General features: G+C 52.9%; 5 protein-coding genes across 5 annotated transcripts; 1 reads left to right on the top strand and 4 right to left on the bottom strand.

Moving 5' to 3' along the window:
* Positions 1 to 1,716: 1,716 nt before the first annotated feature.
* On the bottom strand, positions 1,717 to 3,695 carry COCSUDRAFT_53726 (hypothetical protein). The gene is made up of 6 exons (XM_005646682.1): positions 3,686 to 3,695; positions 3,200 to 3,356; positions 2,959 to 3,057; positions 2,620 to 2,829; positions 2,264 to 2,484; positions 1,717 to 2,140 (listed from the first exon to the last, which is right to left on the bottom strand). Exons 2-6 carry the CDS (start codon positions 3,348 to 3,350, stop codon positions 2,078 to 2,080), a joined length of 744 nt encoding a protein of 247 aa, XP_005646739.1. The 5' UTR covers positions 3,351 to 3,356; positions 3,686 to 3,695; the 3' UTR covers positions 1,717 to 2,077.
* Positions 3,696 to 8,998: 5,303 nt separating this feature from the next.
* COCSUDRAFT_66494 (transmembrane ATPase) lies at positions 8,999 to 10,519 on the bottom strand. Its single transcript, XM_005646681.1, has 4 exons — positions 10,279 to 10,519; positions 9,875 to 9,975; positions 9,625 to 9,723; positions 8,999 to 9,456 (listed from the first exon to the last, which is right to left on the bottom strand). Exons 1-4 carry the CDS (start codon positions 10,364 to 10,366, stop codon positions 9,403 to 9,405), a joined length of 342 nt encoding a protein of 113 aa, XP_005646738.1. The 5' UTR covers positions 10,367 to 10,519; the 3' UTR covers positions 8,999 to 9,402.
* Positions 10,520 to 10,755: 236 nt separating this feature from the next.
* COCSUDRAFT_36946 (cinnamyl-alcohol dehydrogenase-like protein) lies at positions 10,756 to 12,733 on the top strand (the record flags this gene model as incomplete). Its single annotated transcript, XM_005646680.1, has 7 exons — positions 10,756 to 10,956; positions 11,058 to 11,110; positions 11,217 to 11,370; positions 11,474 to 11,569; positions 11,696 to 11,827; positions 12,059 to 12,223; positions 12,518 to 12,733. The coding sequence occupies 7 exons, from the start codon at positions 10,756 to 10,758 to the stop codon at positions 12,731 to 12,733; spliced, it is 1,017 nt and encodes a 338-aa protein (XP_005646737.1).
* A 341-nt stretch (positions 12,734 to 13,074) lies between these two features.
* COCSUDRAFT_55887 (hypothetical protein) lies at positions 13,075 to 20,885 on the bottom strand (the record flags this gene model as incomplete). The annotated part of the gene is made up of 18 exons (XM_005646679.1): positions 13,075 to 13,165; positions 13,323 to 13,462; positions 13,905 to 13,987; positions 14,095 to 14,226; positions 14,317 to 14,380; positions 14,515 to 15,387; positions 15,577 to 15,746; positions 15,830 to 15,997; positions 16,344 to 16,491; positions 16,699 to 16,914; positions 17,086 to 17,324; positions 17,472 to 17,674; positions 17,816 to 18,006; positions 18,143 to 18,292; positions 18,450 to 18,666; positions 18,856 to 19,096; positions 19,229 to 20,534; positions 20,808 to 20,885. The coding sequence occupies 18 exons, from the start codon at positions 20,883 to 20,885 to the stop codon at positions 13,075 to 13,077; spliced, it is 4,710 nt and encodes a 1,569-aa protein (XP_005646736.1).
* Positions 20,886 to 21,828: 943 nt separating this feature from the next.
* Positions 21,829 to 23,529, bottom strand: COCSUDRAFT_16770 (WD40 repeat-like protein; the record flags this gene model as incomplete). The annotated part of the gene is made up of 7 exons (XM_005646678.1): positions 21,829 to 22,154; positions 22,272 to 22,470; positions 22,577 to 22,814; positions 22,904 to 22,963; positions 23,056 to 23,115; positions 23,205 to 23,267; positions 23,414 to 23,529. 7 exons carry the CDS (start codon positions 23,527 to 23,529, stop codon positions 21,829 to 21,831), a joined length of 1,062 nt encoding a protein of 353 aa, XP_005646735.1.
* Between the last annotated feature and the right edge of the window lie 458 nt (positions 23,530 to 23,987).

Genomic DNA, 23,987 nt, shown 5'->3' with positions numbered 1-23,987 from the left:
TCACTTCCATGCAGCCAAAGATGATGGCGCAGCTTCCAATGGCTGCCTTGCCACAGAGGTCCCCGCCTGTCAGGTGAATGCTCACTGCCTGTGCTGATGGTGTGACAGCGCCAAAGGAATTGCTGACAGCAGAGAACCAGAGCTGCTGCACCTGCAATGGCAACAGAATTAACTTCATAACCTTGCCGCATGGGCTGGTACTTGCACATGTTGGAGCATGCATGCGTATGTCTCACGATGTCAACCTAATGCAGGGGCTCTCATTAAGTAGATCATGCTTTGTGAGGCAGAAATACCGGGACAAATGTGCGTCCAGCCATGTCCTCTTCCCACTGTGCGCAGCTGAGGCCGTCACTCTCCTCGCAGCAGGCATGCCTGGGCACACCGACCAGCACTGTCTGGACTGTGTCGCAGCTGGGGCACTTGAGGACCTGTGAGGAGATGCGGCGGCCCACTGAGGAGGCAGCCGCGCAGATGCCGATGAAATGCACTGTGGCGCGCTTGCCAGTCAAGGCATGGCCCTGACCCACTGGGGACAGCGGCAGAGGCACCTGCAGGAAGCCACCCTGTCCTGTCATGGCATTTGCTGCAGCCTGCAGTTGGGAAATATTCACATGAACAGCACGATGTGGACAGCAGAGAAGGAGACTCATGCATGCAAACACAACACCTTTGTCACTCGCAGCCGGACTCGCTCTGCAACACTTGGAAGCACGTCCTGCTCCAGGATCTCTGCTATCAATCTCCCCCTCACTGCCTCTGCAGCAATGCAAGTTATTATCCATGTCCTTTAGCAATCCCATCGTTTCCAGCTTGCAGGATGTGAGTCACAGGAGTTCACCTGGGTCAGACAGCAAGGTGTAGCCAAGCAGAGGGCTTGTGCATGCAGCCTGCATTGCATCTACCTACGAATTCAAAAAGTGTTGATCAGTAACTTTTTGCAGGTTGCTCACTGACGATGGTTTCAGTGAGAGGATACGGCACTGTGACGAAAAATTTGCTTGCCTGCAAAACGATAGGAGTATCGTCCTCGCTCTGCAGAGCATTCTCCAGGCTTTCTAGTAACCCCAGCTGCTGCAAGGACTGCAAATAGGATCCGTGTGCTGTTGTTGAGAGCTTCATTAATGACGCTGCTCGGGTCAATATCAGATGATCTCAAGGAAACGCTTTGGCATTCGTTCTCGTTGGAACACGGTCTCGTATAACAAGTGTGCATCCTGGACGAGGTTGAACATTCATTTTCAAGTGCCGTTTCAGTGGCACGATGGTTTGGGCCTATGATGGCGACAGAGCTCGAGCAATGCATGCATGGTGCATTTGCCACGTCAGCACTTCTCCAGGTGCATATACATGAATATAAATGAAAATGGAAATGGGAAAGACATATTTTCGAAGCATCAATTTCCAAAATTCTGAATTGTTCCATGGGTCTAGAGCAATTTTTGATTGCAGTAATGGCTCAGGGCCTCTCGCCTACTAGGCGAGAGGCCCTGAGTAGTACTTGGGTGACCTTTATAAATTAGATCCCAGTCAGATTGGTTCACACCACATGATCATGTGATTTATGAAACGCGCCCAGTCGTACGTAATGTCCCACAGATAGCAAGGCACAAAAGGCGACTCGCCCAGGTCTCTTTATTGCAACTTGTGACAGCAGGCATTCAAAACCCATACATTACGATCATTTGCACCATGCTCAGCTGCAGCACTCAAAGCACCCGGTGGGCCAATTACAACAGAGGCACTTACTCATTAAATAGATGCTGGCATGGCTAAGACACATAGTAGAAGCCCACAAAGAATTCCAGACCCATGCGGGAAAGGTAGTGTGCTGAAACAACCTCATCGAGATCTTAAATAGCGAGTCGGCATGGCCTCTTGAAGATACATGACTGAAAAGCGGTACATAGGACTCAGAAAATGCACAAGTCACACCACAAAGATCAAATGGACAACATTGATGCAATCATCTTGGCAGAATGAGGTCAATACACTGGCAGATCTCTAGATGCCTGCTCTACCTCGCCGCCAGATTCCAACTACATAAATTCAACAGTTGATTGTTGATCAGCATGCATCATTCTCCCTGTTCTTTCTTTTCCTGCAGCACTTTTGTGGAAGCGGCTTGTGATGATGAGGCCTGCAGAGCAGCAGGAAGTTCTCAGAGATCCTGCAACTTGAATCATCGTGCAACTCATCTGCTAGTGAACCCACCTCCCAACGCTTCATGACAAACAATCATCGGCAACTTAATGGCACCCACCTGATCACCAGATGCCACCTCTGCTGAATTGTCACTGGCGGATGGGCCCCCCAAGCAGCCTGATCCCAGTCTCCTAAAACTTCGGGCTCTGCTGCTGCCTCTCCTCAGAGGGTGTGGCTTGTCAGCTGCGCTTGAATCCACCCTTTGCATCTCCACATCATCCACACTCGCTGTGGATCTTTGCCGCTGCAGGACTGACTCCAACCACAAAGGCATGACCCCTGTCAACAGCCATTGGTGAGTGAGACACATGCATGATGGCAAACACCTGCATTGCTAAAGAAACTCTACACAACCCCAGTCCTACTTACAGAAGCAGGGAAAGAAATGGGGTTGCTGTAGGCAAGGGGTCTCACTTCCTCTCCCAAAGGAAGGCTCGGACTGGAGCTTCTGATCCCACTTCCCAAACGGCGACTGCAGCGCGTTCTTATCCACATCGCCGACACGCCGAGCGATGTCCACTGCGTTGTTGGGTGACACCACAACAACAGGGATGAAGGGCTCCGGTCTCAGCGGCTGCACTCCGGTCGGCGCTGACCGCTGAGCCGCTGGTTGCTGTTGCACCCCTGCCACACCACCGAGAGCTCGCTACAATGTCATCCCTCGCTACAACAGCAATTCCAATCCAGGCATCCAGTGTGAGCTTCCATGCATGTGCAGCAGGAGGTCTTCAGATATGTAAATTGAGGACTGACCGCCAGGTCCATTGATTGCATTCCGGCGCCTGATGTCAGCGTATGCAGTTGTGCCGCACAAGAGCAAGAATGCCGCGATGACTGCTATCGCGCATACACCTGCAGGTAATGGTCCTTTTAGAAATTCCACCAGGCGATACTGCTGCGTGTAGGCTGCTTGCTGCCAAGCAGCAATTGCAGCTGCAAGCAGCAATGTTGAGTGCAAGTGAGCCTTTCTGATGTGGAGATGTTTGAGCCTCACCTATGATAATCAGGAACGGGTTCGTTGCCTGGTTAGATGAAAATTTGTATCCAGCGCTTGTGTCAACAGGCTTGCTTGTGCTGTTGACGTACTGTGCACTACATACACTGAGGAGGAAACAGACACTGACGACACGGATGAGCACGCGCATGCGATCCTGCAGGAGGCATACGTGCAATCAGAGACCCAAAAAACTATTCTGTTCGCACCAGGAATTGTACTACACAGGTCGTCAAATCACACGAGCACAGAGGTACTGAAGCCCAGTATGACTTCGAATAAAAACATCGAAAATATCTTGACACTGCCATCCTCTCTCTGATGTTGCTCAGAAACCGGTAACTTCAGCCACGCTGATTGCCGAATACTCAGAACTTCTTAGTAAACATGTTGGACATTGTGCATTGGGTGCCCAATGCCGCACTGCATATTCTAACTTTATGCTGTGGATTTGTAACGTATTTATAATCTGTTTTAGCTACCCACCTGGTCTTGCACAAACAAAGTTCGGTTCGTGAGGTGACGATGGCACTGAGTATACTGGACTGATGCTAAGTGCAAGTCCTATTCCGTCATCTTCTTGCTGAAACAAAGGTATAGTTTTGAAGTGTTTCACGATACTGCAATCGATGACTTCTACTCAAATCTAACTTTTAGTCTCTTTACGTGACAGCTCGGTGAGTGCGGCCAAATTAGCTTCGATCTCCTCGAATTCAAACTCGAGATCGGACAGGCACCAAACCGTGCTGGCACCAGCAGCAGCTCACCATTGAAAAGGGTTCGTTTGCAAGAAGCATAAGTTCCTAAGTGTTGAGGGGGTTATGTCCCAGTAAATAGCAACCAAAATGGATGAGGCCAGCTGTTGTGCAGGTTGGCTCATGAGCAAATCTGCTGGCCAGACAATGCTGAAAAGTTCAGGTGAGGCAAGAGAAGAAAACAAGCAAAACACGAAATCGCAAGCATTTTGATCAAGGCATGAAGGCGGCTACAGGCGCCAGCGCTCTTTCAAGGTGAAGATTTACATCATGTACAGCATCATGCATCAAATATGGGATCATTGACACTCCTGGACATAGTGTCCCTTCTGCGTAAGGTGCAATGAGCGCCGCATTTGCTGGCCTGCACAGTGAAGGACCATACAGAGGGCACCGACTTTCAAGTTGGCCCAAAGTGCCATTGCAACTCTCACACCCGGTGCCGGTATAAGCCATTTCTTAACCACAACACTCAGTGTCACACTGCCAGAATAAAACTACCTACGAAGTAAGACTTGCATGGCAGCCTCCCGCCTGACACATGGACTTCTCTGACATTGAATTTACAACACAAGTCCCAGAAATACATGACCTGCACAAGTGTAAGTTGCGCTACTTGTACTTTACCCTTACACTAACTCCTGGCACGAATAGTGCCCAGAGGATACTTGCTCTCAAGCCAACCCCATACAGCTAACAGACAACCGCAGGAAAGAGAAACACACAGGCTCCTTCCCCCAGCCATCCACAACCCAACACCCTAACCTCAGCGCACTGCTGGCAGCACGGGGAGGCTGTCAGAGGGCGTGCGCAGGAGGCCCTGCTCTATGTCATCATCGTCCTCTTCCTCGTCCTCCTCTATGATGCTGGGCAGGCGCCCCTTGACCACCTCACCCGGATCCTCCTTCTCCTTGTCCCACATGGCTGCCAGGTCGCCGCGACAATAGCTCAGCACCAGCACCACCCCCAGTGTGCAGGGGATCAGGTACAGCAGCGCCGGCTGACCCTGTGTGCAGCCAAACACACTGATAATATTCACTCCTCTATTCGATTCCAGTCAAACCACCATTCATATCATATCAACCACACTGAGGCTGCGCAAGATACCTCAGCGGGTTTCAATTGATATTGTGTGATCCAAAGTGCCCCTGCCGATCCACAAGAGCACCCGACCGCAAGAGGATGATCTCTTCGAGGAGACTGCACGAGCGCAGAATACCTCTGATCTTGAGAGCTCAAATGCGCAGGACAGTGACAAGCCAGAGACCGCATGTGATGAGACAAGCATCCCACCTGGTCGCCAAAGAGCTCCAGCAAGAGTGCGATGAAGGTGAGCACGAGGCCGCAGCCGTAGCCGACGGCGGCCGGCAGGAAGTAGCCGCCGCAGATGCCAACCCGGTGGCGCAGGTCAAAGATGCGCGCGTACACCAGCAGCAGCCCCGGCAGCACAACGTCCCCAAAGCCCAGTACCGAGTAGCCCGCGTAGGGGCCTCCGCGCATGTTGGGCACCGTCAGCAGCATCGGCAGCGCCTCATGCGAAGCCTCCCCCGTCGCCACCTGGCACACATGACATCAGATGAGGAGGCAGGTGCTTGGAAACACACGTGCCGAAGCTGCTTCGCCTCTTGCAGCATGTAGACATATCTGGACGAGGCTGCGCCCTAGCAAGACGCTCAAAATTGACATTGCGCAGGCTGCACCACAATGGGGAAGCGTTAATTAAGGTACAGGTACATAGATGGTGAGGGAAGGGGAGAGCAAGGTAGACCCGCCTCCACCATGACGCTGGTCCCTCCCATGATCAGGGGCTCGATGAACACCCAGAAGATGTCGTACACGAAGCAGAGCGGCAGTAGTATGCACGCCACCTGCACAATCCACGTCACTGGTGCGTCATTCATCCTTAGTCATTGATACAATTCAAACTTGAACTTTAACATGCGTTTGCACCAGTACAATATCTGTTTCTCAAAGAGGAAAGTACAGGAGAGGACAAGGCCGTCTAGTGACCAGAGTCTCAATGAATTGACAGACATGCATTGATCAGGAGGGCAAAGTACCTGCACACATCGGTGAAATTCACAGGCTCAGAATGCACGCACCTTGATGTTCGGCAGCCGGAACTGGCGCAGCAGCAGCAGCATGAGCGAGATGCCCATGGCGTCCTGCAGCGGCCACGCCCATATTGTGTGCCGGCCAAAGAACCACACGACCACAACCGCGGCAGCGGGCAGGCTCGCCGCAAGAGACAGGCTGTCCACCGCGCCAGCCAGCGGCAGCACGCTGATGTGGCTCTGCCAGCCTGGCAGGCAACGCCCCAGCGCGGCCGACAGAACCAGCGTCAGGGCTTGCAGCGCCCCGAAGCAGAACATCACCGTCTGCGCAAGCACAGAGTCTGCGAGTGTGAGGAGCTGACTATGACAAGTTTCTGAACCAAATGATGTGTCTGTTGACAACTTGCAAAACTTTTGAGGAATCTGACACAAGTGCGCAGCATCACAGCTTTAGCTCATTTGCTTCCCAAGCCTCATGTCTACAGCCTAGAGGTCCAGCATGCAGCAGAAAATGGAAACTGACAAGCCCAGGAACTAGCCATAGAGGCAATAGGGTGACTAAATAGAGCAATGGGGCACACCAGCACGACGGCGAAGATGTGGCTCATGAAGAAGAACAGCAGCAGGAGCATGCCGGAGGCAAGGAAGACAAAGCCAACAGCCGCCTGCCCCGTCACCACCAGCACTTCCGGCGCAGTACTGCTGGCACTGGGCCCCTTCCCATGCGCTCCCTGCAGATCAGGACCCTGTCGGCCCATACTCATGCTCTTTGAGGACTTCCTGCGAGCTGGTGCCATCCCTTGCCAGGAAAGCTTGAGCATCCCGAAGCGGAAACAGGCAGCCAAAGCAAACAGTCATTGCGAGATCTCCCAAGCAACCCAACACCAGGGCTGCAAGAAAATGTACAAATAAAGCTACTTCTGAAGAAATTGCTTTTGGCGGATAAGCAATCAGGTGGGTGGTGTCACCTCATCATCGGCGACCCTGCCTGCCGATTTAACCTCCTGCATGAAATCGCTCCCCGCCCACAGCGACGCTACCACCACTGTCGCCACTGCCATTAACCACAACAGAGCCGCGCTGGGATCCAAATTGCGATTCCTGCAAGCAACCAACACCCTTTCGGGCTGCGCATGCATGCACCTCTTGCTCACTAGGTCGCAAGGAACTTCCCTTGAAGTTGCTCATATGGTAGGAGGACATGATGCTGTGAGAGTGACCTTGGCAGCCATATGGCGACTGTGGCTCCCTCTGCTATCTTGGCATTCATCTGCTCCCCAGTCGAACGTGACACGCTGATGGATGAGATGTTGAACCTCTCCAGGGTGGCCGAGCCATTGGTACCCATCTGGAAGCATCCTAATGCCACGCAAAGTGCATTGTTCTTTAGATCCCCACAGGAATAGCTTGAACCAATCAAAGACACGCGTACGTACAGTCCAAGGAGACAAACGGCTGGATATCAGCAGCAATCAGCCATGTGTCTGCAGAAATTGTACTCAAGAGTGTCCCTACAGGACCGCAAAGCCATCAGACACTACTAACAGGAGAAGAAGGATGGTAGGCTGGACATGCGATAGGCAGCGCACCATCATCATCATTGTATACAATCAGTATTGAAGCGTTGGCGGCCTGCACAGCCCTGGCCTTCTCCAGAAATGTACAACCACCACGCTCTACCAGCACTGCAGAGCCTGCCGACATCAAAGCACTTCCATTAAGTCAGGACCACAGAGCTAGCGGCACATCTTTGCCAGTCATTCTCTCTTCACATTGGCACAGCCAGTGTGATTGCAGAGGATGCACTCGTGCCTGAGAATCGAGAGGGGTCCAATGGCGAGCAGGCATCCGCAGGTTCTGCAGCCTTGAGAGGCAAAAGCTGTGACCGCTTCACTGGTGGCAGGGTCCCCAGTCTAGATGGAAAGGCGGTAAAGAGCTGGATAGGCTTCCCATCGGTGCTGACTTCAATGATTACCTGAGACCAAACCCAGAGCAGAGTTTTGAACAAGCATTCCAGCCAGCTCTTCTGTCAAGATTATAAAATTGAGGGTTATCGATGCAAAAGGTAGATCCTTCTTACTTGAGCACCATTGCAGCTGTCCTCCTGGGCGGCCTGTGCTGGCCCACTGCCTAGTAAGATGCAACTGAGAATGACAGGAAGTACCAAACTTCTGCATCTTGACGCGTCCTTCATGAGCCTCCAGATCAAATTAACAGGGAATGCAACTATTTATAAGATATCATTGCGTCACAATGCCACTTGTGGCCTGAGCTGTACACAGTTTGAGAAAGGCCGAGTCAGGGTGGTTGCAACAGTGGACCGCTGACCATTCAAGCCCTCCAATCTGATATGTAAATAAAGAAATTGAAAAGAGCAGGTTAGATCACCGTACACAACAATATTACTTCTTTAATAAAAAACACCCCTCCTTGCTGACTATGATTGGTTGTTGCAATAGAACTATAGTCACAATAAACTTGAGCGTTTACAGCACGAAGGACATGGGTTGCGCAACGTACGACGCTGCAACACACGGGATCGATCACCACGAGATCGATGCCTTGAATACATCGGACCAGTGGACGAGGAAAAGGAAGGTGCGCCCTGAACGCGTGAACGGGCAACACATGGCAAGGTCCCCCCAGTCAGATCATGCATGCTGAAGAAAGCAAACTGCTTGGATCTGAACTGCTATTTGAAGTGTGATTTCAGTAAACAGATGTTCAAGAACCAGCGAGTCAGCGACTTTGCGCATGCAGAGATCATCTGAGAGATGCCTGACCATCAGCAACATTTATATCCGGATCCCCACATGTGTACCGCAGCTGCTCAGAAGCCCCGACCACCAAGAAGTGTTCAAAGCCTGCCAGGTCAGTGACTGTGCTGAATACCGCACTGAGCACAATGCAGCCTATGCTTTGGGATGAGAAGAAAAGGATATACTTGGATATGTACGCCAGTGGTTTCTGATAACAAGCCAGAGGCTCTCGTATGGAGAGTACTCGATTAAATTTTACTTCAATAGTGGGGCTGTGTCGATGTCACACTTAAAGTGGCCACTGATGACGAGCAGGACCTCCAATGGAACTCAGCAAACAGTACTGATGTCACTGCTCATTTCTCTGCACGACTATGTGCAGCGATTCCTGCCATATTTGCCTGTGATATCACTCATGACCATATACGTATAACGTGATGTCAGCCCATATAAATGTCATAATCTGGACGGCACGGACTCAGGGAGCACCCCTCGGCGTCCAACAATGGCCTTCCAGTTGTCACTGGCATCCCAGGAATGTAAGGAATCCCTAGTGAAGACATGCACCGGCTGTCCCAAGCCCTTGAGGCTCACTATTCAGACAGCTAGCCTTAACTTACGCGCCTTAAGCTTCCTCACTTCTTGGGGAAGCTGACCTTGGTGACATACTCCAGCAAGGTCTCCACAACCTGTACAAAAGATCATTTTCAATTTGCACTCTGTCCAGAACTCATGGCAGGCAAAGAATGAGGAGCAAATCAAGACAGCGAACAGACGACATTGCCACGCCAATAGCACCAGTTGCTCAAAGAGAAGAAAGCTTATTAATCGATGCGGGACTCTGACATGCAGCTTACCTCCTTCTTCTTGCTTGCAATGCTCTTCTCAATAGTCTTCACAGTAGCCGCAGATTCTGACTCCAACCGCTTCACATTTGCACCAGAGCTTGTCGAGTCCTGCAGGTGTACATCATGATATCAATACTGATATCAATTCAAGGTCAGTGTGCAGAGATTTTGCACAGCGCTGCCGCTGTGGGTCTGGTCACAAGCCAGTAGTGCAAAGATCAGGCAACATGATTTGCTTTGAGAGGGACTCTGAACGCACATCGGAAATGCGCTTTTGATACTGCTCCTCACGCTGGGCCTTGTAGGCCTTGATCTCACGCTCAGCTTCCTGCTTGGCCTGCTTCAGCCTGTCAGCTTTCGCTGCAGCACAAAGGGGCAACGTCAGGGAACCAAAGTACTATTATGGCAGTCTTGGGATTGTCTTATTACAACTGGTTTCATTTTGAGCGTGAAAATTGATCTGGCTTGGCGTGGACGCAAATTTTTTAGCACTCTGCATGGATCAGGGTGAGGCAAAGAAACCATGGCGAAGTTACCATTGACAGGAAGGTAAATCATGGCAACAAAATACTCCGTTTGAATGATATACTATGCAGATCTTCATCCTGATGTAAACATCTATAGCAACTAAGTAGGGCTCCAGAGACGATTAGGGCACTGCACCTTTCCGTGCCGCTGTGACAATGGCTTGAGCGTCCTGCTCGGCAGCAAGCAATCTTTGGATGCCATCTTGGCCCGAAGAGATCTGCATTGGAATCCTTCTCGAGAATCAAGGGTCAAAAGGTTTTCTTGAGCCCTTTTCCACTCCAGATGTTGAGGTGTTGTGCAGCAGGCTTTCTCACAAGCGCATCGCTAAGAGTTCTACCACAACTCACAGCTCCCAGACTAATATTGCTGCTCGAAACGATGCAAATCTGCCGGGCTTGACCTAGAACCAAACCAGCAGGAGCAGGGTTGGATGATAATTAGTAACGCTTTCGCGTTTGTTCGCACGTGCGACTTTCAAGCAAACTTTGCCCTTCACTGATGGATATTTGGCGATGTGTGGTTCATCTTTACGATTTGTGAAGGTTGCTGTAGCATCTTGAGGACAGGGGTCATCGATCGCACCGAATTCCTTGCTACGAAGAGCACGCTAGAATGAGCGGGGTGCCCATCGCTGTAGTGACTGGTGCAGGAGGCTTTGTCGCTACAGAGCTTATCAAGCAGTTACTTTCGAAGGGATACAATGTCAGAGGGACAGTCCGGTCCCTCTCTGACACCGGCAAGATGCAGCACCTCACCAAGCTGGGCAATGCCTTGCCAGGAAACCTTGAGCTACAGGAAGCAAACCTCTTGCAGGTGGCCTTATTACTACTGCTACTTTAGCTGGCAAATAACCTCGGTTGATCGCTTCTCAGTCCTGTCCTAGCCGACTGAATCCTGCTTGCTTCGTCACGCAGGAAGGATCGTTTGATGAGGTCGTTCGGGGCAGCACATTTCTCTTTCATACAGCGTGAGGCTCCAATACTTTGCGTCATTTCTGTCTCTCCTTAGTGTCAAGGACGATTATTAGCACTCTTACCGTCTTGGCTCTAGTAACGGGCGCAGTCCTTGTGCAGATCTCCCTTCTTCATCGAGACTCCAGACCCTCAGAAGGACCTGATAGATCCCGCTCTGAAGGGAACACAGAACGTGCTGGCATCAGCTGCAAAGGCAAAGGACACTTTGAAGCGCGTTGTCCTCACCTCTTCTGTAGCAGGTGCTAACTGCACAGTGACTTCCTTCTTGCAAATTGAGCCTCTACATAGGCGTTGGCTTGATGTACACGTGAAGATTGTGAGGACTATGAGCTATCACTGCAGCTGTGCATGGGGAGTATGCTGCTCCGCCCAAGAATGGCAGCCTGTACACAGAGGAGGACTGGAATGAGACATCTTCACTAGAGAATGGCCAGGCCTACCATCTCAGCAAGGTATGCGCCACCGCCCTTCTTTGCACACTCACTGCAGCAGGCCTGTCTACCTGCACCTATTGCTGATAGTCAGAGAAATCCATACAATGGTATGGAGGTACACTGCATTGAATAGTGCATGTGCAGACTGTGGCTGAGAAGGAGGCCTGGAGGCTGGCAAAGGAGGAGGGCCTGGACCTCGTGGCAGTGCTGCCCAACTTTGTGCTGGGCCCTGTCGTCTCCTCCCGTGCCGATGGGACTTCAGTGGGCTTCCTGAAGGTGCTCCTCCCCTGCCAAAATTCCATACAACAAAAATTCATTTTCCTGGGAATTATTTTGTGAGCACACTCCCTGAGCCATTTACGGCAACGTCCCAAGCTGGTGATGGTTGCTTGGACAAGGTGTGCTATCTTGCTCTGCATGTGTGCCTGACACATTCAAAGGCACGAATGGTAGATTTACTGGAAATCTACCCTTGCTGCTAGTGCTCACTTGTGTGTACATGCGCAGGGAATCGTTGAGGGCAAGCCTGTGGAGGGAACGCCCCTGATCTGCGACGTGAGGGACGTGGCCGCGGCGCATGTGCTGGCAGCAGAGACGCCCAGCGCGTCCGGCCGCTACATCGTGTCGCAGCGGACGCCTGTCACAGCCACCTACCTGTCCAAAGTGCTCAGGGTGAGGCTCCAAAATCTTGGCGCACCCCTCACTTTTTAAGCGCCTGGGCTTCAATGTTCAGGCTCTTTCCCTGTGCTGCCTGAGCCATCGGCATCATGGGAAGGGTGTCTGTGCACTTACAACATTTTGACAGAGCTTAAAGCCTTTCTTGGAAGTCCTGAGTGGAACAGCTTGTCTGCAGAGGCACCTTGCCTCTGGCAGGAACAGCGTGTCACAATAATGACAGTAATTAAATTGTAATCAGGATGCCCTCCTTCTGCAGCTCAATAGTGATGGACTGACCCAATGCTGCAGGAGCGCTTCCCACAGTATGCCATCCCAGAGGTGCCAGAGCTGGAGTACGATGTGAAGGAGCGCATAGACAACAGCAAGGCAGCAAGAGAGCTGGGCCTGAGGCTGACGCCCGAGTCCAGCACTTTCATCGATGGCATTGTCACTCTGATCCAGCTGGGTGTTGCCCAGCCGCTGCCCAGTGGCGCTCCCCACAGTGAAGGGGCACCTGCCGTTTGATGCTGAATACCATTTGAATTCTGAAACGCTGCGCCAGCTGAGGCCCATGGGAGTTGTGCCCAGACATGCGGCCTTTCCGTGTAAGTCATTTGCTGTACAGCACTTGTGGGAATCATGGCACGAGGCTTGTGTGTAAAGGAGATAGTGTGCAGCAAGTTGTGGTGTAAAATATATATAAGGGGGCAGTCATGCTTTGTCTATCTTCTGAAAACTTAAAGTTACAGATTCTGAAGACAGTCGGGAGCAATCCAGCATATGTCACGGGTTTATCCTAACAGATCTTGGGGGCTACTACATGTAAGCTTCAGACGAGCCTCACAGGCATGCTGGCCAAATGGCAATCAGTAGCCACCGCCGCCACACGGACGCCACACCAGCTTTGTCTGCTTGGTGTAGCCCCTGCCAGGCTCGTACCCCAGAAACTTTGCCTTCCTGCACACAAAAGACGACTTGTGTCAGATGACCGACTTATAAATCTGCTGCAATCCTCAGTGCTGGAGTATCAGAAATAACTCAAGTCAATACATGGTCCTGCTCAGCTGAAATTATCATCCGCCAAGGCGAAGCTACATCAAGGATAAGTCCGCACTTGAATGGGCGCTTAATGGTTGGAGGAAATTCCTCCTCAAGTGCGCCGAGCATGTCTGTGGGGTCCGCCATCAGCTCTGAGTCCTCAAGGGAGGGGCTGCTCGGCCGGCCCTGCTCTCTCATGCCACCTTGAAGGGGCTGCTGGAATGCATGCCCCATCTGACCTCTCCCTCTCCCCCTTGACATGGTAGCATGGGGACGCAATCCCAGGGTGTCTCCTGTGAAAAGTGAAACACACATCACACAGCTTCTCAGTATGCAGCAATCTTAAGTAATGCTGCATGCTGAAACAATGCTGTGTTATCTATTTGGGCTGGCAGATTGATAAGACTTGGTGTTTAGGTGGCACCTGAGGCAAATTTGCTGCCCTGTTGAGGTGTGGCATTGCTCCTCTTTGTGAATTTGTGCTGCTTCAAGGCCAAAGGTCTCGACAGTCCTCTCCTCTTGGAGGCTCTCCTTTCCAGAAAGTCATCCTGTGGTATGGGCAGCATTTAGCTTTCAGCAATCCATCAGAGAGCACAGAGAGGAGAAAAATCTGAGTGTATTGCGCGCACAGTATATGAGGGGCGAGCGTGGTGCCTACCAGGGCTCTGCTAGCATCCCAGTCCTCGCCACCTGGTCCTCCTGTCATGCCAGTTGGCTCACGAATGTGCCCCATCCTGACTCCTGCTCGCCAGCCCAGCACAGGAATTCAAATGGAAGAGGACGTGTGGTGATTTGCAGGAACAAAGAATGAGAGCGATAGATCTGACTGCATCAGCTGAAACACCCACCTGGAGGGACAGTAGCATGTCCTGCAGTCATTTGAGGCTGGTAGGCTTCGGCAGCTGCATCACTGTCGGGGGTGTCATCATCCAGGGCCAGTGGCTCTTCAGCGTCAAAGCTGATCCCAAACTCATCCACTCCTGCACCATGGCAAACATACTTCTTTCCAGGATATCTATCACTGATCGCTTAGCATCAAAACTGGGGAATTTAGCCGTGTATGAGCATACCTGGCTCTGCAAAGTGGTCAGCAGATCCAATTGGAGGCGCACTAGGAGGCAAGTCAAAGCATCCCTGCGCAGGAATTGCAGCGCTGTCATCAGTGGCCGACAAAAGAAACAAGGCAAGGGCAAGGCACGTGTGTCTCATGCATTTCTGCGCACTGTGCATTTCAAAAGCAAACTCAACGCTGGACAGACAGTGCACACCTGGTCGGTGCGCATGGGTACCGGGTAGTCATCTGCTGCCTGGAATGCCTGAGGAGGGTGCAGCTGACCCCGTCCAGCCGCATGGGGGTCATCCATGTAAGGCTGGGCCGGCTGCGCTGACCCCATATAGGGCTCCTCGTAGTCGTACTCCCCCTGCCAGACACCCCCATACATCTGCCCTTGCGCAGGCTGCTGCTGCTGCTGCTGCCGGCGCCTTGGCATGGCGTAGTGTGACTGCTGGGCATATGGGCCGCTCTCCTGGAAGGTGGGACCCAGATGGGCTGGCAGCATCTGCTGCGCATGCTGCCGGCTGTGCGCATGCAGCCCACCTGGCCCCATGTGCTGCGGGGCATGAAGATGCTGACGCGACTGCCCGCTATAGGTGGCATCGTGAGGAACGTTCCCTCCATTCACATGCAGCATGCATGCGCTCTGCCCTTGTGCCCGCTGCTCTGCGGCGCTCCAGTGGCGGTCACTGTGCGCCTCTGGGTAGGACTGGTCATCAGCCTGCCATACTTGGGCCTTGTGCCTGCTGGGTGGTTCCTGCCCCATGTGCTCCCAGCCTGTCGGCTGCGGCTGCTGCCTCTGCTGCTGCACCTCCCTCTGCTGCTGCACTGGATCAACCCACCACACAGCCCCGCCTTGCCCCATGTGCGCATGCTCCAGCCGGTACGGCTGCAGCGTGGCATGCTGCGATGGCTGCGGCGGCCGATGCGCTGCAAACCTGCTCGCGTCCGTGCTGTAGGGAGACCTTGCCAGATGCGCGGCTCCGGCCTGGGGACCAGGCGCTGTGTGGCCGCCCTGTCTGAGCCTGCCAGTCCGCTGCCAATGCTGTGACTGCTGCCACTGCCCTTGAGCGGCAGCCCTTGTCGCCTGTGGACGCGCATAAGTAGTCTCATGATGGAAAAGTGGTGATGTCACAGTATGACATCATCCCAAGCATGCTGTCTGTGCCTCTGCAGCCAAGAAGCCAAGATTGACATCCAAACATGGCACAGCATATTCCCTGCAGACTCAATGTCTCATTTTTATCAAACAGGAATCCACTTCTTTCGGCATCACCTCAGCTGGGTGGTGACTGTAAGCGTGCCCAGGCTCGAGGTACTGGTTCCAGCCACTCCTGTCACTGTCATTGTCCTCCTCTTGCACAGCATCCAGTCCTCCCATGCCATGTTGCCCATCGGCCTCATGCAGAGTCGCACCATACGAGGGGCCATTGAATATCTGATTGCCTGCATCCATAATGATTGTCAGGCTGGAGTCTCACCCCAAGTCCCAGAACAGCACGTACTTCGTCATCACAATCAAAACTTACCAGCAGTGCTTGTTTCAGCAGTCACATTCAGCAGCTGTGCAGAGCCTGCAGAGGGTGGGCGCATGTGGCTGGAGTCTTCAACGGCTTCCCTGGGCCGGTCTGCCGCCGTTCCCTCCCTGGCTGTCCCTGATCGGCTGGCACGCATGTCTCCAGCAGCAGGGGTGGCCCCTGCAATCAAAGCAGCAACAATGATGCCATGACATGTGGCACACTTATGATCGCACAAAATTGCTGCCATGCAAGGATTCGTGCCCAGGCAATTTGCTGCTATTGGGATCGGAAACTCAAAGCACTCTCAGAAGGCCATCATACAAGAATCAGCTGGCCAAGGTCATGGTAGATCAGCTCGTAGAATCTCCTGAAGAAGACCTGGTGATGTGTGTACCTTGCAGCACCGGAGCGCCACATGATGCCTGATTGAAAAGCAGCTCCAGGCTTCGTCGAGGTATGTCAGGAAATATCTGCCCAAGTTCCTGCTGGCCCTCGGAGTTGCTGCACAACAGCTGCTGCGTACTGCATGGCAGGCCTGCAAGCCTCGCTGCTGCAAAGGGGTTCAGACTGGGAAAGCTCTCTAGAAAGGCTGCTCGAGGCGAGGGAGTCTCTTCAAGCAGTACTGCTGACGCGGCCATGCCCGCTGTCCTGACAGCTGTTTTCACGGCCTCCTGCTCAAGGACGCACATGAGGAATTTGGTTATCCACCTTTTATTAATGTTGTACTTCTCTGCAACCTGCTCTTCTGGGATGTGGTGGAAATCATGGATGGGAGGCATAAAGGTCGAGGAGTGTCCTGGTCATTTGGGGACATTTCTCAGCTGTTTGCCCCCCCTCAACATGATGTACTCCACTGTGTCCAAGGGTGGGGGCAGCACCTCGGTCTCTTCAGGGCTAGTTGTGGTGAGGATGCTCAGGCCCACTCCACAGCGCTTGCCGAGCACAGCAACTTCCTCAATGCACGCTAGAATGGCCGGCTCAAATGCCTTGCTGCCCTCGAAGCACAGTATGCATCTGCTGTAAGCCAGGCTCACAAGCGCCATCTGTGCCCCCACACGCTCCTTCACTATGCTCGGCAGCGACCCTGCTGGACCCTGTTGGCAGGACATAACAATAACATCCGAGCCAACTCCCAGTATGTTGACCTCAACTGATCTCCAGCAAAGTATCTCGATTTTTACATTCAGTAACAGAGCCGGCCACAACACCGCGAATCAGCTCATGGGTTGTGGGTGCATGCATGGCAGGGTGACACAATAAAATACCTTTAGGCTCTGCTCGGTCCAGATGCAGCAGCAGGTGCTATCAGAGAGTGCCAGGTCAGCGCAGCTGATGTGGCGCTCTACCACAGCTGCACCCTCCCTCTCCAGTTGCATCAGGCAGTTGTGCAGGCCACGGCGCGTGTGGACAAGGCTGTCTTCGCTGGCATTGATCACCAGGCTCCATGCTTGCGTATCTGCGCCACTAGCAGTATTATCTGTGCCGCAGACTGGCATGCTTCCCCCTGCACAAGATGAAACTCGTTGGCAGAACACAGATGACAGCATTGCATGCTCCACACGATGCTCTGAATGGCTAAGTAACGGCACAAAAGTTGAATACTTGTGATACTTCAAGGGGGTTGTGTCTCTGCGTACAACCCCACACTCACCTAATGCTGAGTGCCTTGATGCTGTGGCCTGTTTCTGGGCATTTACTGCGATGAGAGGCCCCTCTGTGTGGTGCTGGGCTTGCGCAAGAGCACAGTTCTCGCTGCGGAGTGAGTCCTCGGATGCAGGGCAGTTTCTCTGGGGGTGAGCTCTGTGCGGGTCCATGAGGTCCTCTTGGCTGACTTGCACCTTGAACAGGACATGCCTGCAAGCCAGACGCAAACTGGTCACGCTGACAAATCAAGTTAGCATAGAATCTGGCAGACATGCTTCTCGTGAGAGCGACCTTGCAGGAATATATTGTATTGATAGATGATAAGGTTGTGGTCCAAATTTAGACAATTACCTGGGGCATGGCGCAGAAGCAAGGGCAGCTGCGGCTGCCTCTCCTCTGCCGTTGAAGGGTGAGCTATTGCACTCGATGATGCAGTGAAACAGGCTGAATGGGAAGTCCCTCACAGCCGCGTGGTCGTAGGTTGCCAGAAGACAGTCTGCAGCTTGCAGGGCTGCCTCAGCTGCTGCCGCGACTGCCACTTCCTGCATGCATTACAGAAACAATTGATTCCACTAACAACATGTAATTTTCTGGCCCTTAGTAAACAGATGACCTCAAGGTGGGCTCACCTATCACAGCATGCATACATGATGGGAATGCATGGGCAATTAGTCACACAAATGGAGGGATCGGAACGCATGCCTTGAGCCCTTCTTTCATGAGCCGGCCATCGCGGTCAAGCTGGTATGCGCGCAGACCGGCATCTGTGATGGCTCGGTACATGGTGAAGAAGGCTCTATGGTCCCCCAACAACAGCACCTTGCAACCCTGTGCAAGCATGGTATTTCTTCATGCCTGATTGACATGCCCACAGTGGCAAACATGTCACAAAAATATTAGTCCCGCCATTCACATGATGGTCATGAAAAGAATAAGATTCAAATTAGGAAAGGAAATTTAAAAAAATAGAATACAGGACACATACCGATCGCAGAGCATTGACGGTTATGAGTGTACGCCGCAGGGCCTCCTGATTTGGATGATCTTGCAGATGGCCACTCTCGACCTCATGATAGGCGGCTGAGAGGGCTTCTGCTGATGCCTTGCATGCAGCGGCCAGGCCTGGCAAGGTGTCCACGTGATGGCGCAGGTGCAAGTGTGCACAGCGCACGCCGTAGTGCACCAGTAGCAAAGCTGTCTGCCTGTACAGGACACATAAATCATGTGAATTTGTCCTTGTTTGTCATTCAGAAATACATTATCCCTCTACCGCGTGCAGACAAAGTATCTGCAAATAAGAAAATACATGCATGTCATGACAACACAACTCCTTTCAGACATGCAGAGCTGTCCAAAACTATGTGAACGCTGTCAAGAACATTGGTGCGTACTTGAGAATCGCAAGGGCGGCATAGGCTTTGAGCAGAGAGCGCTGGCTGCCAGGTATTCTGTGCTCCCTCTCGGTGGCAGAGGCCAGGGCAGCATCAAGCGCCTCTGTGGACAGCAGGCCTGCAATGGCCACAGCAGCATCCATCCCTGCTGCCTGCTTCAGGATGTGGCTGTGATCGATGGCTAGCAGCCGCAGCAGCTGCAGCAGGGCACTCGGCAGAGTCATCTGGATGTGCTCCACCTCTGGGGCAGACGACCTGCGCAATTAATCACACACCCAACATCATACATACTATTTGACCTTAGAGAAATGTCACTGTTGTGAATTTCGGAAATGTGGTTGTGCAAGGCTAGAGGCATGCCTTCCCAGGAGACTGTCCCTGCTGCTGCTCGAGGCATCATCATTGGATGAGTCCTGGCTGCCAAGAGCGCCTGTCTGCAGCCCAAAGAAGAAGGATGCATCGTCCTTGCCCGCGGCCTTCTTGGCCTTCTTTGCTGGGCGCTTGCTGAAACTCCCTGCTGCTGCCACTTCCTCCGCCCTGCTGCCAGGCTGGTCAGGTGCATGTGTAGGTCGACTGGCACTGGGCTGCATGCCACTCATGCCTCCTGTGCTCTGACGGTTTGCCCTGCCTGGCAACCTGGCAGGTGGGGCAGAGGCTGCGGCTGCCCTGTCCCACCTCGCCACTGGCGCTGTGTTCTCCATGCCACGGCCTCCCTTGCGAGAGGAGCCCTTGCTGCAAAGGAACTTCTGCACAGCTGAGGGGAGCTGCTCGGGGCGGGGCTGCAGCCCAGAGCAGTGCACCGGCGGCCCAGCAACCTCTTTCAGCAGGAGCTCCGCCCACGGCGCTGCAGCCAGCGCTGACTCTGCGCACGGAAGAGCTTCTGGCGTGAGCGCGGCCCTGAGCCTGTTCCTGGCTCTGCTGCCTGCCGATGTCGGGTCTGGCGCGCTTGCATCTGTCAGCGACCAGTCCAGAAGCAGCTCTGACACTGCCAGGTTGCGGCTCTTCAGCTGGAGCTCCTTGAGCATGCCTGCCACGGCTGGTGCTTCTGCCCTGGCATGCCCTGCATCTTCCAGCATCACCACTGGGAGCGTCTGGAATGTGTCGCTGAGCACTTGGCCTGGCGCGATCAGCTCATGAAAGGTTATGCCGTCTGCGATGTCTGCGTCTGCAGGAACATGACTGATGACCAGTGCTGGCATGGACTGCAGCAGCGCTCGCCCAATGTGCTGGCGCACTGTCACACTGCTGTGATCTGGCGGCACTGCAGGGACACTCAGCAGCAGCATGCTGTGGAAGCACTTCTGGCCAGGCACTGCTTCTGCAGCGGCTGGTGCCCGCATGACTGGCAGGTCCAAGGATGGCTGCTGGAGGCGCTGTGTGAAGAGTGTGAGGAAGAGATCTTCTGTGCTGATCGCTGGTGCGTGGCCGTCGTCAAGTGGTGATGCTGGGCTGTGTGCTGATGCTGCCACGATGCTGCTCAAGGGCACCAGTGAGCGATTGCTGGAAGATGGCCTCAGGATAGGGAGGATCGGTTGCTCCAGGATGCTCAATTTCTGCTCCATTTCCTGGGCATGCGCTGACAGGGCCTGCTCCCTTTCTGTCATGCTTGCCTGGTCCCCGGACTCCTGAAGGCTGTAGGACTCGACTCGCATGGGATCCAGGCCACACATCTCTCTGACCTGCAGTGCACAAGGACTTCATTCGCATGCAAGGCAGCTCCTGCTCAGCATGCGTATACATTGCTTGCAACAGAGGCATCTATACTCGCAAGTGCTGGTTGAAGGTGTCACCTTCTTCACTCCGGCATCATCATTGGTGAGTTGCTTTTGGGCAGCAGCAGGCCTTGTGACTGAAGGCCGAGCAACTTCCTGTGCAAGCCAATACCTTCAAACTCGATACGAAATTCGCAAGCGACCTCTGTTGTGAAGCAGAAGGATATCATAGACGTGTACCTTGGCGAAAACTGGTGGTTCAAGCTCCACAAAGTCGAGCAACTGAGGTTCAGAAGGAGGTCTGTCAAAGTTTTCCATCGGAAGCTCCGACAATGGTTGCTTCTGAGGCTGCATGCTGTGCTTGAGCCTCAGCAAGGTGCTTTTCGAGCAAAAAGTTGTGAGGCTGCCCTGCTTGGAATCCTTCAGGAGCTGCTTTGGGCAGAAAGCCGTCTGCAAGTCCTGGGCTTTGACGACACCCTTGCATATCGCTTCTCTCTGCTCTGCACTAGTTTCCGTCAAAGTTGGCGAAGGGAGACAGCTGGATAGGTACTGACGGTTTGCATTTTCACTCTCTATGCGGTAATACCTGGGCACAGTGAGTCGACCTGCTGTGAGACTTCGAAATGGCTTGCGCTGCATTGTGCTACAACAGAACGTCTTAGCATCCTCAAGCTTGCACAGATCTTTTGTACAGAACGATGGCGATTCTTTGAGATCGATGTAATCTTTTCTACAGCTCAACAGCCTCAACGCGCGTTGATGTCTGCGTCATGCATGCTAACCTGAACAGGCAACCTTTATCCCATACACTGGATTAATCTAACGATTTCTTTGTGCAACCTTGTAGATTCAGATGCAATGTAAGGCAGGAAAGCAGGACACAAGAGCCAGAGCCCAATCTATGGGAGTTTAGTAACATTACTACGATTTTGATTTCAACACGTTCCAGTGGGCTGTGCAAAAATGACGATCAGCTTTGGGTCTAATTGGCGCCAACTTGGGATTGGCCGGCCCAAATGGCCATGGCCAGCTGCAGCTTGCAAACAAGGCAAGCAGAACAGCATAAATGTTCCCATTGTTCACGCCCTAGAAATTGAAATTTTTTTCTTTGACTGTTCAACATGGGTTTTGGACAGGCAACTGGCAACCCTGCAGGACTCAACAGCTGCGCGTATTGCCCCTGACTCGCCCTGCCCAGATGAATCCTTGGTACTAGTGGAACCTTGCCATCATGGTACACTACATTCAACGCAGCCACGAATCACGTGTCGGTGTAGACGCTCCACATTGCGATGCTGCCATCCTTTGATCCTGACGCGAGCCGCTTGGACCGCTCATCAAAGCGCACATCCTGCACGCCGCTCCTGTGGTACTGCAGCACGGCAAGCGGCTTGCGCGTATCGCACCGGTACAGCCTCACCCTGCCATCCCAGCCGGCCACCGCAAATATCTTGCCATCATGCCGCAGTGCCACCGCCGCCACTCCAGGCTTCTTGAGGGGGACAGCTTCTTCCTCACGCAACTCCAGCTGGGCCCAATCGATGCTGAAGATTGCAAGCTTGTCTTCTGCAGAGCCGCTGACGCCCCCTGGGCAAGCATCGCAATTCAAGCTCAGCCAAGACCATTTTAATATTTGAAATTAAAAATAAACATTCAGCAGAAAATCCTCCCGGTACACTGCATTTAGTAGGTGCAAGAGCGTACATTTGCCTGAAGGTTCCATAACCAGGGCCATGACTGGCTCAGCGTGCATCCTGCTGTGCAATATGGGGCTGTCTGGCTGGGCTGCGTCCCAGACAGCGACAGTGCCGTCCTCATACCCGGCTGCAGCATGCAGAGTTCCAGTCTCTGGCCTTACAAATAGCTGCAGCGCCATGCACATGCCCATCTTGGCGTCTTCCCTCTGCCTGAACTCCCTCCATTTGCCCGCCTCCTGTGCCAGCGCCCCAAGTCTTTATGAGCATGCTACATCAAGTGCAAGATCACTCTTTCCAGCACTGCTGGTGGACGTGAGCTAAAAAATGTGCGCGCACCAAGCCCATGACTTCCCAAAGCTCGACAGTAGCAGGATCACTGCCTGCAACGCCCACCAGCCACCTCTCCGATTCATCAGTTCCAGGCTTGCCATCCTCTGATTCTCTCAGTAGTATCGCTTTCCCATTGCCCGGCTTGTCATCAATTTCATAGGAAATGACAGAGCAGCGGCAGAAATTGTAGGAGTTGGTTTGCAGCTCCAAACTGGGATCCCTGGCATAATAAGGCTCTCGTCAAGCCATGCTTTGCAAAAGCAAAATTTCCATTACTATGAGAATAATGTAACCACAACAAGTGCGCACCTCGAGCAAGATCCATCTTCGGCTACAGCCCATCCCTTGATTGTTCCATCGCGACCTTGACTGCACAAGGAAGTGGCAGTATGTTAGTCATGATCTGTCCCGAAGAAGTGTAAAAGTGAGGCACCTTTTGGTCAGAGGAGAAGCAGTATTACCTCAGTAGGTTCTTGCCAAGCCAGGCCAGGGAGAGAACTCCAGCATTTGCAGGATGCAACCTGTGGGCAGTCCGTCTGGCTCAGTAGGAAAATAAAAGCAGCCCCAGGCTTAAGTAGCACTTTTAAATTATTCACGGCTATGTTTGTACCTTTGAGAAGAGACAGGGCGGCGCTGCTGCAAGTCCCAAACCACCAGTCCACCTTCAGCGTCTCTGCACAATACAATTCCAGACAAGCTGTGAGGCGCCTTGGCACGGAGGCTTGGGTATACTGAACATCAGCAAGCAGCTTCAGCTTTGGTCAAAACACCTCGACAGGTATCAAGCTGGCATTTGCAGGTTGAGCAAGGAGGGCTGACCCTGAGTACAGCAGATCCATCTCGGGATGGAATAGCAGGGCTTGAACATCCGTGCGGTGGCCTCTCAAGACATACTCCGGGTCAGGCGAAGGCCGAGGCTGCCTCTGCAGAGCCATGTGCAACGGGCAAGGCACTGCACAGTCATCCATACTGCACATAAGTCAGGGAAAGAAACAGGAAGAATACGGAACTTACACCGTAACAACCTTGCAGAACCTCACCTGGGTCTGCTCGTGAGGTTATCTGCTGCTTTGAGAGCCAGGATTGCTCACAGGAGCCCTCTGATTCATCTGTCTAGACAGGGATGCCTGCAACAATTCATCAACTCAGAGCAACGCAATGGGCATTCCTTCCAACGGATGGATATTTACAGTTTCACGAAGTTGAGTGCCCACCTGTCTCGTAAGAGATGTCTGCCGAACCAAGTCCATGCTTGGGCCCCTCCTACTATGTTGGCGCTTAATGTCTCGAATCTCTCTGGCGATCTGATCCTTCTGTGCCTGTGACTGGCGCCTTTTCCCCATCATCTCTTGAGCTATGGGAAGGTCCCGCAAGCTGGTGCACCACACGACAT

Source organism: Coccomyxa subellipsoidea (genome assembly GCF_000258705.1).
Source record: "Coccomyxa subellipsoidea C-169, whole genome shotgun sequence".
Classification (NCBI taxonomy): domain Eukaryota; kingdom Viridiplantae; phylum Chlorophyta; class Trebouxiophyceae; family Coccomyxaceae; genus Coccomyxa; species Coccomyxa subellipsoidea.
This window is presented reverse-complemented; position numbering and strand designations above follow the sequence as displayed.

Excerpts from the sequence above, each read along its gene's own strand:
- COCSUDRAFT_66494 (XM_005646681.1), bottom strand. The coding sequence starts at position 10,366 with ATGCAGATCTCTTCGGGCCAAGATGGCATCCAAAGATTGCTTGCTGCC. Across the intron at positions 9,724-9,874 it reads ATCAAAAGCGCATTTCCGAT|GACTCGACAAGCTCTGGTGC; the intron begins GTGCGTTCAGAG and ends GTACACCTGCAG. Across the intron at positions 9,457-9,624 it reads TTGCAAGCAAGAAGAAGGAG|GTTGTGGAGACCTTGCTGGA; the intron begins GTAAGCTGCATG and ends TCTTTTGTACAG.
- COCSUDRAFT_53726 (XM_005646682.1), bottom strand. The coding sequence starts at position 3,350 with ATGCGCGTGCTCATCCGTGTCGTCAGTGTCTGTTTCCTCCTCAGTGTA. Across the intron at positions 3,058-3,199 it reads CCCGTTCCTGATTATCATAG|GTGTATGCGCGATAGCAGTC; the intron begins GTGAGGCTCAAA and ends CATTACCTGCAG. Across the intron at positions 2,141-2,263 it reads AGGTGGCATCTGGTGATCAG|GCCTCATCATCACAAGCCGC; the intron begins GTGGGTGCCATT and ends GCTGCTCTGCAG.